The 13,709-nt window shown below is 36.0% G+C and overlaps 1 protein-coding gene across 2 annotated transcripts in view; it reads right to left on the bottom strand.

Annotated features, from left to right (window-relative positions):
* Positions 1-13,709, bottom strand: part of Herc3 (HECT and RLD domain containing E3 ubiquitin protein ligase 3) — a 140,928-nt gene that overhangs the window by 39,168 nt on the left and 88,051 nt on the right. For both annotated transcript variants that reach the window (XM_076865245.2, XM_076865244.2), the window contains 6 exons: positions 9,919-9,942; positions 9,737-9,826; positions 7,603-7,773; positions 5,648-5,791; positions 4,546-4,712; positions 225-291 (listed from right to left, as the gene is read on the bottom strand). In XM_076865245.2, coding sequence (XP_076721360.1) covers positions 225-291; positions 4,546-4,712; positions 5,648-5,791; positions 7,603-7,773; positions 9,737-9,826; positions 9,919-9,942 — 663 coding nt within the window. The remainder of the gene's footprint in view (positions 1-224; positions 292-4,545; positions 4,713-5,647; positions 5,792-7,602; positions 7,774-9,736; positions 9,827-9,918; positions 9,943-13,709) is intronic.

Consider the following 13,709-nt stretch of genomic DNA (forward strand, 5'->3'; position numbering starts at 1 on the left):
TCAGCCTCCTGAGTCACTGGTATTGCAGGCATGTACCACGTCACCAAGCCACATTTGCTAAGTACAGGAATTCTTTTTAATTTTTTTTTGTAGTTATAGATGGAAAATACCTTTATTTTATTTGTTTTTATGTAGTGTTGAAGATTGAACCCAGTGCCTCACATGTGCTAGGCAAGTGCTCTGCCACTGAGCTATAGCCCCAACCCAAGTATAGGAATTCTTACCGTGAAATTGAGGCAGAAAGTTTCCTCAACGTCTTCACCAGGGTAATCCAAAAGCTCTTGAAGACTCCTAATCATAGAATAACAAAAGGAAAAGAGGCATATCAGGCATTGTAATAGAGTTTTTAAACTCACTTATATGTCCAGAATGTTTGCGAGGAAAAACTAAGCAAGAGCATTCTAGACAGACATCGAGTTCAGACTAACAGAAAACTATGTACCTATGAATTGAAGACAATTATTCAGATGGATTTTTATATGACATACTTGTGTTCTCTTAACCCTAGTATTGCTTGGAAGTATATACATGAAGATGTGGTACTAAATGGTCCTAAAGACTTCCTTCTGCCCATTTGTATTAGTAAAATAATCCAACCTCCATTTTAAAAAAAGCCAGAAATTTACCTCATCCATTTTGGAATATTAATAGTGGCTATGAGCCATAATTTCAAAAGACACAATGCCAAACACTGTAATCTCTAATGCTGAAATCCTGAAAGATCAAAATCTCTAATATCTAAAATTCCAAAAAATATAATTCTGAAAAAATTAATTTAAAAAATTTTAGGGCTGGAGTATAGCTCAATAGTAAACATGTTTGCCTAGCATATGCACAAGCCCTGGGTTTGATCCTCAGCGCTGCAGGAAAAAAAAAATTAATGAAAGTATTTATACACACATTTTTAAAAAGTCAATTTGATTGATTGTGGTGCTGGGGATAGAAACCAGGTCCTCATGGATGCTAGGCAAGTGTTCTACTACTGAGCTACAAACCCCCAAATCTAAGATATTTATTTATACTTTTTTGTTTGAGAAACAAAAACAGTACACTTTACACACACACACAAAAATTGGCAATAATGCTCATACTTTTGCAAGCACACATACTCAAATAAACAAAAAAAAATTTGTACAAGTATTATAGTTACAAGAAAACAAAACATTTATAAAGATATAGATAAAAAATGATGTATATAAACAGATTATGATGATTGGTAATTATGAGCATCCAGCTTTATAGCTGCAGCCATTTAAACTATGGTAACAGAAATCCTAAGTCTTTTGAGGAGATGGATCAAAAACTGCAATGGGTCATCACTGCATTTACAGCAACCCAAAGAACTAAGACCTTGAGAAATTTACAAATGCAGGTGAACAAAAAGGAGGTCTCTTCATTTACTGAGGAAATTTCAAGATTTTTTATGTACATGCAGAATGCTAACACAATGTCAATGTTGTGATAATATACTTCCATGGAGTCCAATTTACAAAAAAAATGCATAAAATGAATAGACTCTCGAAGTCTCTGCATGATTTATACATACAGTATTGGAAATTATGCAATGATGAAATATACATAAGCATAGAGAATTGTAAAGAAAACCATGCTGACAACTTAAAATAGTGGAGGGTGGCGAAAAAAAAAAGTAAAAAAGCCTGAGGGCTGCAGGTATAGGTCCTAGAGTCCTGAGGCCAGTGAGCCTACAGTTCTACTGTCCCATCTCAGAACAGTTGGCTCTCAGTACCTGTTCTCTCCAGGGCCCATCCCTACCAGTGGCTGGCTTGGCCAATGCCCACCCACACTGAGGGCATATCTTTTCCACCTCATCTACTCAGACACACATTAATCTCTGGAAACACCTTCACAGACACACCTTTACCAGGTTCCTAGGCATTCATTATGCCTAATACAATGCAAGTATCCTGCTGATGACTGAAAATGGACTAAAGCCAGGTAATGTAGCTCAATGGTAGAATGCTTGCCTAACATGCACAAGGCACCGGATTCAATCTCCAGTAGGAGAGAGAAAGTAAATGCATTAATTATATTCCAGAAACTAGATTTCTACCCATCCTTGTTATATGGCTTTCTTTCTCTCTCTCTATTTTTTTTGGCCTCAACAGGAATTGTGGTGCTGGGGATAGAAACCAGGTCCTCATGGATGCTAGGCAAGTGTTCTACTACTGAGCTACAAATCCCCAAATCTAAGATATTTATTTATACTTTTTTGTTTGAGAAACAAAAACAGCACACTTTACACACACACACAAAAACTGGCAATAATGCTCATACTTTTCAATCTTTTCAGGATTTCAATCTTCGATACTGAAATTTTCAAAATTTTGGACTTTGGGGACTTTACCATTCAGGTTTATAGTTTTTGGCATTATGGTTGGCACCACTTAATGGCTTATTAATGCAATAGGCACTATATCATAAAGACACTTTATTATCTAATAAATGAACTAATGAAGACTGAAGAAACGTACCTTTTTTTTTTTTTTTGGTAGTACTGGGGATTGAACCCAGAGGCATTTTAGAACTAAGATACATCCCCAGCCCTTTTAATATATTTTTTAAAATTTTGGTTGTAGATGATGTGTACAATACCTTTATTTGATTTATTTATGTGATGCTGAGGATCAAACACAGTGCCTCATGCATGCGAGACAATCACTCTACCATTGAGCCACAACCCTAACCCCCTTTTAATTTTTATTTTGAGACAAGGTTTCATTAAGTTGCCCAGGCTGGCCTCAAACTTGCCACCCTCCTGCCTTAGCCTCCTGAATTTCTGGGATTACAGAAGTGCGCCACCATCTCTGGCAAGAAAAAAAAAATGTACTCTTAAAAGAAGAATGTGTTTATATCAATAGTAATCATATCCCAACTCCCAAGGGAATACATTCTTAAAACTAGACCTCATTCACACTTTCTTCTTTAGTGAGCTTCTCTCTTGCAATTCCATCAAGAGTTGCCCAGAATGAAAATTCCTAATGTGGAATTTAAATCTGTTACCAGGTTAACCAGCCAAAATCATTACTTAAAATATATAATTCTCAGCCAATCTGGCAAAGCAAATAGGACACACTTCTGTCATTCTCCAGCCTTCTCTTTCAGTAATCAAAAAATTAACACTGCCTGGTTCTTCTCTGCCTTTTTTTTTTTTTTTTTAAATTCCTTCTAAATTTTCTCTAAGTGTTCCAACCCCTCCTACCCTTGATGGTTTCTCAGTTCTGGTGTTTGTTCCAGAGATGTTAACAGTCTCATTTTTACCTTAAAGACCACCTTTGTTTTGCCATAAAATATGATGTTCTCTCCCTGCTAAAGCTGTCTTTTTATGTACTTGATCTTATGTTGACTAAAAATCAATATAGAGCTGGGCGTGGCGGCACACACCTGTAATCCCTGCAGTTTGAGAGACTGAGACAGGAGGATCTGAGTTCAAAGCCAGCCTTAGCAATTTAGCGAGGCCCTAAGCAATTCAGCAAGACTCTGTCCCTAAATAAAATATTAAAAGGGCTGGGGATGTTGCTCAGTGATTAAGCACCCCTAGGTTCAAAACCTGGTACCAAAAGAATCAATGTAGAGAAACTCAAGAATACAGGGGGATTTAAGATTCAGAAAGAAAATGATATAAGAACATGGCATCACTACTTTGTAAAATAGTCTGATAATTTCTCAAAAGGCTAAATATAGAACTATGAGCCAAAAATTCTATTCCTAGTATATACCAATAGTAATTAAAACTTATGTCTACACAAAACTTGTACACAAAAGTTCACAGCAGTATTATTTATAATAGCCCCCAAATAAAAACAACCTAAATGTCCATCAACTGATTTATTTGGAAATTAAAAATGAAATAAAAATTCATGCTACAACATAGATAAACCTTGAAATTATGCTGTGTGTATGCATATATGCAGAACCACATACTATATGATTCCATTTATGTAAAATAGCCAGAACAAGCAAGTTGACAAGGCAGGAAGTAGATTAGTGGTTGCCTAGAGCTGGAGTATGAAGATGATCATAGATGATGACCAAGGAGTGCCAGGTTTTGTTGGTTTTTTGTAGGGTGATGAAAATATTCTAAAAGTGACTATGGAATGGTCATACAACTCTGGATATAATAAAGTCACTGAACTGTATTCTTTAAATGGGTACTGTATGGTAAGTGAATTACATGCCAATAAACTTTTGTTTTAAAGTCTCCTTTTTCAATACTCCCTCTGTTTTCTCTGTACTATGACAAGTTTCAAAAGGTTCAAATATTTGTTTTAGGATAAGGAAGCAGAGATGTTGTCTTTCTGGGCAGTTATAACCTCTTTTATTTTTTTCCTCTGTCCTTAAAAGTGATAAAGACAGTGCTTCCAGAAACTAGCTATGCAGCTATAGCTTAAACAAAGCACATACAATGGACTATGAGGGTTCCATAAACTCAAACTTATGCATATGGTACTTTCAGCCTTTACTCTCTGTGCCTAAGGCAATTAGATCAATTCCTCACACCCATCTGCATATCTTTTAGCTTTGTACCTTCCTTCAGTGGGTGACAGTTCCTTTAAATCTTCCAAGCCAGGTTTTACGTTCAGTAATTTTTTGTAAAGAGCCAACGGGAAATGGAGATCAACCACGGTGGAGTTGTAGATAGCTAGTCCACAGGTTATGCCAATCAAGTGAAACCAGTTGTGCTCTACAAAACACTTTTAGAATGTACATAAATGTGTTAAAAAATAAATGTAGCATTTGTAGCCCTTAAAACACTCTACTATTTACCTGAAAAGTTTCAGCATAAAGTAATAAAGATCACATTCATATTTAGTTACTTTCAAGGCAAAGAAACACCCCTGATATCTACTATCCCCAAAAGATGCAAGGCAGACAAAGTCAAGCATTTATGGATCTTCTAGTGATAAAGAGAACAGCTTACAGTTATCTAGAGCACAGCTATCCACAGAACTCTCAGCAATGATGGAAACATTCTATTTTATGCTGCCTATTATGGTAGCCACTTGCTACTAAACACTTGAAATGCAGCTGGTGCAAAAGCAAATGAATTATTATTATTTAAGTTTAATTTAAATTTAAATAGCCACATATGGCTAGTGACTACCTTTTGGGACAGTGAAGATCTGGGGAGAAAACTCCGGAAATAAATAAATAAATAAATTGTAGACTGAATGAAAATGGCTTTTAAAACTTTGCTTTCCTACTAAATTTTTAAAAATAAAATGTGTCTATGTGTGCGTGTTAATCAATACACATTGTTATTAAAATACAACATTTGAGTACTGACTTTTCACACATCTTACTACCCTTCATGGGTAGTAAGACCTGAATCTTACTTACTGGAAATGGCAATGGGGTTCATGGCTGACAAAATGCAATATGAGGTCCAGACAACAGGCAAAAAATAAAGATTGGATACATTAGATAATTTTAAGTTCTTTTCTTGAAAATTTATTTCTTTTAAATTATTACTTCTTTACTATGCTTCCCTTTCCAAGTTAGAAACCAGGGCTGGGAATGTGGCTCAGTGGTAGAGCACTTGCCTAGCATGCAGGAGGCACTTCAAAAAGCAAACAAATGATAAACAAAGAAAGTTAAACGCAATCCATTTGCGACATTATGAACTTACTGTATCTGAAAACCACAAGAGATTTGAATCCTGATAGTAGGTAAACATTCCATAGATGGGATTCAAAAGTTCTTTTAACAACAAAAGGAAGAACTCCTTTGTAACACCACCAGCATCAACTGCTTCTTCCCCATCAAAGATTACCTTAAAATCATGAAAATAGAGTTAATATTTCAGGGAAATCTATGACAAGTTTCATCTTTTTTCTCTCTCTTTTCAGGAAGATTCTCTTCTAAGGTCAGGACAAAGAAGGAAGACATAATGGGCTATAACCAATGCAAGGAAAACTCCAAGGTATATCCGCTGGTGATGGCTGCTGGCACAAATGTTTAACAAGGCACTTATAAATGCACACAATTTTTACTAGGTGCTCTTTAAGATACAAAGAAACTCAGAAGTTTAGCATATGTTCACAGAAAGTCTACCACCTATTTAAGGTGAGTAAGATAAACATAAAAGAAGCACTAAGTTGGGCACAGTAGTGCACACATGTAATCTCAATGACAGAGGAGGCTGAGGCAAGAGGATCGCAAGTTCAAGGCCAGCCTCAGCAACTAACAAGACCTTAAGCAACTTAGCCAAACCCTATCTCAAAATAAAAAATAAAAAGGACTGGGGATGTGACTCAGTGATATAGCACCCCTGGGTTCAATCTCTGGTATCTCCCCACCTCAAAAAAAAAAGCCATTTTATTTTCAAAGAGTAAAATATATAATAAGAAGTAAATGTTCTGGAACACAGAGAAAAACGATGATAAACTTGAGTAAAAGAATACTTTCTGAAAGAAATACTCTCAACAGGATTCTTGAAGTCACTGAAGCATGTGGAAGGGAGGAAGGCATACTAAGCAGAAAGAAAGAGGGGCTCCATGAATGGCTATAAATAGGCATATTGGACCCATAATGGTCATTAAGAGTAACAACTACAGCAAACCAACAAATGACACTGAGTTTACCACATGCCAGGACTTAAAAAGCTATTAACCTAAACTTCAAAACAACCTTATGTACAAAAAATTATCATCATCCCTATTTTATAGATAACAGCTCAGGTTCAGAGCTAACAATAATATTTGAAATAGCTTATACTGTGGATGTATTCAACTCTGTCTAAAGCAGGACAAGAATAATGGTGGGGACAAATACTAGGACTCTGATTGTACAGATACCAGCAGGAGACAACTCAAACACACTATAAAGCAAGAACGGCCCCATCTGGGTTAGTGATTGAAAACAGCAATAAGAAGAAAAGCAGCAGCTAAATATAAACCAGAAGTTTTAGAAAGAACAACTAGGCAAATTGATGGGACTTATTAGACATTTTGAAAAGCATAACAATATTATGGAAATAATCAGTTTCATTTCTTGCCTATTATGTTTCTAAAACCAGTGTTTACAACAGGAGTGGAAATAAAGATATGGAGATACTTTTAAACAACTTGAAATAACTAGAACATCTACTTATACCAAGCATCAAGCAAAGCCCTAGAAATACAATAAGGAGTAATACAAACATGTATGATCTAAGGGAAAAGATAATTTCTTTATTTAATAAGTTTAGATTGCTAAATTTGCCTATCTTCATAAATCTTGTACACAATTTCACACCTTTACATTTTCCTACTTTATCTTCTCTTAAATCTCTAACAATCAAATCTTCCTAGGTATCCAGTTGAAGCTGTATTTTTTGTTGTTGTTTGCTTATCTTTAGTCTAAAGAGAGTATAAGAAAGACAGCAGAAACAAAGTCCTATCATTCTTTGAATAATCCACTAGTATTTTTAATCTGATGTTACACTGAGATGTTTGGTGATTTGACAGAAGGAAGTGATAAAATTCTTGTAAAATGAAAGAAAGTAATGATTTCACTTCACAATTTTAATAAGATCTTTGCTGTTTTCACTGCTTAAGGAAAACTTATGAGGGTATTTAGAGAAATACACTAAAAAAAGCTCACTTTGAGAGGCTTTTTCAAATCAATATCAGAATGAATGCTCAACTCTCTTAGGGCATCTCCAACGAGGTTATTCCTGCGAACGTGAAGGACCAGGAAGGGGCTTCTGGCCAGCAGAGGCTCCAGAGTGAGAAGCATGAAGACGTTCTGCAGATTGGCTCCATTGACTGCCACCTGGAACAGCATGCCCAAAACACAATTACTCAGAGTACCCCTGTGGGTGGGAAGAACAACCTGCTATGCCTTGGATATGCTCGAAGAGGTCCAGCCATAGAGCAAGCTGTGCCTTGGCACCAGAGAAGGCTGACTGCATTCTTTTGTCTCCCACCCACCCCTTCACTTACACATTTTCAAGTTACTTATGTTCACACAGCATACAAGTCTTTCTTACCTGGCTCAGATTAACTGAAACAGTCTATGAATCCTATGATCTATAACCAGGTCCAGAGGAGTGATTTAGATTAACTGATTAAGAAAAAAATACCAATGTGCTTAAAGAAACATGGCAGAACAGGTAAAGCCATGACTTTTAAAAATGGCAGGAAAAAAACCTAATAATCACTAAAAGGTTAAAAAGTTTTCATTTTGTTAAAGGCATCCATTTTTCTGGGAAGGCTTTAAATTGTCAATGTCATGGATATATCACCACAAAAACAGACACACATGAATAGACAGAAAGACAAAGGTGGAGAGACAGAAAAATAAATGAAGGTACATATCCATCAATAGTAGGAACTAGAAGATTTTGATTGCTACTTCACAAACATGTTTGTAGACTTACAAAAACAATTATGTTTTACCAGAAAAAGTATTAAAATAAATTAAATAAATTCCTATAACTTAGGTTTCTATAAGATCACCAAACTCCACTTAATTCTTTCTTTCTCTGTCAGGAGTCAATAAGCAGTGGTCCCACAGATCAAATGAAGCTTGTTGCTTGTTTTTTGCATATCTCTCCCACTAAAAATGGTTTTTAAACTTATAAGTGATCAGAAGAAAAAAGAAAATCAAAGGAAGAATAACATTTTCTCATATAAATATATATACAATTCAAATTTCAGTGCAGATAAAGTTTTGTTCAAATACTGCCACTAACTCATATGTATTCATTTATTATTGTTTATCACTGCTTTTGTGCAATAACAGAGATGAATTGTGTAACAGAGACCATACAGCTTTCAAAGTCTAAAGTATAAACTATGTGGCTTTTACAGAAAATATCTGCCACCCCTGATCTATATAAATGTGCATTCATATATGTGTATTAAAAATACATATAAGAGGATGTGAGGTGAAGGGGAGGAAAAAAAATAAGAGAGTGAGATAAATGAGTTATGGTAGAGGAGGTAGAGGGAGGGGAGGGGAGGGGGGATAGGAAGGGGATAGGAAGGGCAGCAGCATACAACAGACACTTGTTTGGCAGTATGTATAAACGTGGCTGTATAATCAACATGGTCCTGCAATCTGTACACAGGGGAATAATAAGAATTCATACCCCATTTGAAACAAATGTATGATATATGTTATGTCAAGATCAATATAATGTTTTGAGCAACTAATGAATTTCTGATGTTTAAAAAAAACAAATTGAGGAGATATGGGATTGATAACATTGAAGGGGTTTAGAATATGCCACCCCAAGTTGTACCATTTTGGCCTGTTGACAGTTTTGATCTGAAGGTACAAAAGAAAGAGAAGATATAGGAAAAGCTCTCTGATCTTTCTTTCTACCTAGAAGCCAGTCATATAATTTCTCATGAGAAAGGAAGAGAAGAACACCCTCATCACTGAAGATTGGGAGTTGATGCTGAAATGGATCTACTTAATAACTCTTATGGCTATTAGTTTCTGCCATGTATTTCCTAGTCACTATCCCTCAATGTACTTTCCTTAACCCAAGGTCTGTTGTCTTGCCACATTCTCACTATTTATTATTTTTTAAATCTTAAATAAAATATTTAAGCTTTGGGGCCTAAAAATAAAATAAAATTACTGAAAGAAAAAGTAGAACTTTTTTAACAGTTATAATGGAATCCCACCCAGATATTCTTATTAGGAAAATTACAACGATGTCTAGAACTTAAACAAAACGCACACACATAGTAAAAAGAGGAAATTACTTTTTTAAACATGATACCTGCATCTGTAGTTCAGCATCAGTCTGCAACATTTTGGTCTTAGCTTGGGCATCAAAAATGAAAGGATACGAACAAAGTGTTACAGCATCCTAAAATAAGACATAGTATTGGCAGTATTATAGTATTGTACAGAGAATACTATTAGAAAAATATATAAGTAAATTTTAAAAGAATCATTTACCTGTATTATAGATGATCTGGCCTTCTGTGTAAAGAAAAAAAAAAGTCTCTTACTTGGATTATAAAACCTGTTTCTTTTAAGCAACATATTATTATTATTTTTTTAATTGTATATAGCACACATAAAAATAAAACAAAGGTATTATGTCTAAGGATAGAACACACATACCAGGCAAGTGCTGTATCACTGAGCTACAACCCCAGCCCCTAAAACCTCAATTATTAACCCCCCCAAATGTAAACTAAAAAAATAAAATATATAGCCAGGCTCAGTGGCACATCCCTGTAATCCCAGCAGCTCAAGAGTCTGAGGCAGGAGGATCTCAAGTTCAAAGTCAGCTTCAGCACCAGCGATACACTAAGCAACTCAATGAGACCCTGTCTCTAAAATACAAAATAGGGCTGGGGTTGTGGCTCAATGGTCAAGTGCCCCTGAGTTCAATCCCCAGTACCCAAAATAAATAAATAAATAAAACGTAACCTATCTGACCATTCAGCCATAGAACTAACACTACTTCAACAGCTGGCTACATTTCAATAGAAAAGAATAGATGCTTTGATGGACATAGAAAAAGAGTTTTAAAAAATTTAAAGTTTTAAAGGATCTTTAAAGGCCATTTCACTAACTGTCTATAATTCACAGCATTAATAATGAAACCTAATTCTAAAACAGGTGATTTACAACCTTGACTTCACAGGTTAATTTTGCTGGGTAAATTGAGTTATCTCTTATTTGAAAAACATTTCAAAAAAATGTTTTGAATTTTTTTAGGTTTTGGAATATTTAAACATATATAAATGAGAAATCTCAGGGATGGTACCCAAGTTTAAACATGAAATTCATTTGTTTCAGACATATCTTATAGACCTAGCCTGAGGTAATTGTGTACAAGTTTCACAGTGCAAAATTTTCAATTGTGACATCATGTAGGCATTAAAAAGTTTCATAGTTTTGAGCAATTATTTATTCAGATTTGGGATGCTGAACCTGTGATAAAAACTACATTTTACTTTTAGTGTATTGCATGTTCCATTGCACTCACATAGGAGAAACCACGTATGTAGAAAGAAAAGATACCCTGGTTCAGCACTTAGACCAGTACTTTGCCTGTGGAAGATACTCCATGAACATGTAAATGAATTTTTGTGGGTAAAGAACTTAACAAATACGACCACAATAAAGTATATCTAACAGGGTATGTTATAGCTAAGTCAGATAAAAGAAAAATCTATTGTGAAAATTTGTCAAGTTAGTAACATTTGTTACATAATCTAACAGAAACAACAACAAAAATATTGACAACATAGACCATATGTTGATCTGTACCAATATTTCTCCAACAAACATAACCATGGATTTGTTCTGAAATCTGAAAGTGGTTTTTTTTTTTTTTTTTTTTTTTTTTTTTGGTACCAGGGATTGAACTCAGAGGCACTCAACCACTGAGCCACATCCCCAGCCCTATTTTGTATTTTATTTACAGTCAGGGTCTCACACTGAGTCGCTGAGGGTGGCTTTGAATTTGCAATTCTCCTGCCTCAGCTTTCATAGCCACTAGGATTACAGGTGTGTGATACAGCGCCCAGCCTAAGAGTGGTTTTTTAAAAAATAGTTTCCTAAACATAATACAAACCCACATTCTGAATGACTTCCTCATAATTACGTTACCACACAATTTACATTTACTTTAGTGTCTACCGACAGTGCCACATAAACACTTAATTGTTCAAGGGTAATGAGAAAAGCAGTCTTGCCAGGGAAATGCTTCACTTTCAAAGAAAAGGCCAGGCTTGTTGCATGAATGAGGTTTAACAGCAGATGAGAGGACAAAGGAGCCGAGTCATTCCAGGCCCACAGGCAGTGAAATTTAGGAGCTACACCTGAGAGTGCAGGTGCTCCCCATCCACAACGCCAAGAGTGGTCAGGTTTTACCCTCCACATGAAGTCAGTGAGGTTAATAATTGTTTAAATACCACATGCATAAGAAATGTAAACTTCCTTTTATGTTTATATCAAAGGTACTTAGGCTGCTTTTGCCAAAAGCAATGACACTGGCCTGCAGGCCAGTGGGAAACTAAAAGCAAGATAAACCTGGACATTTCTACCTTCATTTTGTATCTGTCTCCTTGATTACTTGAACGTTGGGTCAGGTCCCTGGTCAGCTCTGCATGTGGGCATGTTAATGACTTATGGAGTATTATACAAGGTCATGAAACTGAAATTTACCTAACTTATCTTATTCTCCTTCTAGTCGGAGGACACCAAGATAAGAGTAAGATATTTTCAAAATTTGCACAAATATTTCACTGCCCAACCTTTGCAGTGGCACCAGAAGTCTCTAGTCATTGCCCTAAACCTGCAATCACACTGAATTCCAGGATCAGAAAAGCCCTGGGGCCAGACTGCTCCATATTGAGATCACCCCCTTAAATGGGAGCATTTACCCCATGACAGGAAAAGGCTGCCTCTCTAAAGAGAAGTAGTCACCTCATAGGAACCTGATTGCCTACTCGAGGGAACCAGCCACCTCACAAAACCATTCTATGGCCTGCCTGGTCACATATGATCAACCAGGCCACGGCCTGACCTGTATGACTTACGTGCTACCAGCTAGGCAAACCACTCAGCCACACAAGCCTGCAACCCTGCTTTGTTTCCCTTTTCTATAAAACCTCAAAAAGTTTGTCAACTCCTTGATGACAGATCTTTGGTCACTGTACCCCTTTCTCTGTTCTTCCCAGAGAGACCACACTGATTAAAGCTCCTTTCTTGCACTTTGATTGGAACATTGAGATGGGTGGTCAAGTTTAGTCTGTTGGGAATACCAGAGCTGGGGCTTTTGCCCAAGGACTCTCTGGTAAGATTTATGCATATTTAAATAAGATCATTTAAAGGCAATTTTAATTAAAATCTACCCAGTTAATCCTTTAGAACTAGATGCCTCTAGGGATCATGGAACATTTCTTTAGACTAAAAAACAATCATCACATACACTTCCAGTCCATTGAGACCAGGTATGGACTCTTGCCTATATAATCCAGGTCAATCAGAATGACCCTCATACCCTACATATCCAATTACTTTGAATTTAAGAACTGGACATACTTAAAAACAACAACTGTGCTATAACATACTACCATGGAAAATAAAATTCTTCAAGTTTAGGTACTTACAAAAGATCCTGGGAAATTCAATTAAAACTGATACCAATATTTAGGATTTTCTAATTCTTCTCAAGAAAAATCAGTTTACTATAAGCATTGTTTGTTTATTCTCAAGGGAGATGATCTTGAATGTATGTTGGTATATAAAACAAGGTAAATATTTGAACAATTTAAATGTAAAAAGTGATGTATAGGAGAAGTGATAATGATATTGGCTAAGGTGAGGACACAACTATAAATAATTTCCTTAAATAACAAAGTACTCAAGTTGTTTTTCCAGAATCTACTCAAGGATAGTGCAAAGCCATCTTTTCAAGAATGGACATGCACAAAAGCTACCAGCTCACTAGTCAATGACATTTGACATCACATGCTCAAAATCCCCTATGCCAAACATAATTCCTCCAAAACAGGTCCTCTTGACCTGTGAAGAGGAATGAGGACTGTGTGCACCTGCACAAAAGAGCCCTAAAACTTCCCCTTCTAACCAGCTTCTCCCCTCTCACTCCCTATAAACTCCACATACCAACTTATCAGGGCAGAATATCTGAGCTTAGACCTCCTAACCTCCTTCCTAGTTATCTGTACGATAAAGCTCTTTGTGTGTGCGTGTGTGTGTGTGTGTAC

This window comes from Callospermophilus lateralis, chromosome 8, assembly GCF_048772815.1.
Source record: "Callospermophilus lateralis isolate mCalLat2 chromosome 8, mCalLat2.hap1, whole genome shotgun sequence".
In the NCBI taxonomy this organism is placed as follows: Eukaryota; Metazoa; Chordata; class Mammalia; order Rodentia; family Sciuridae; genus Callospermophilus; species Callospermophilus lateralis.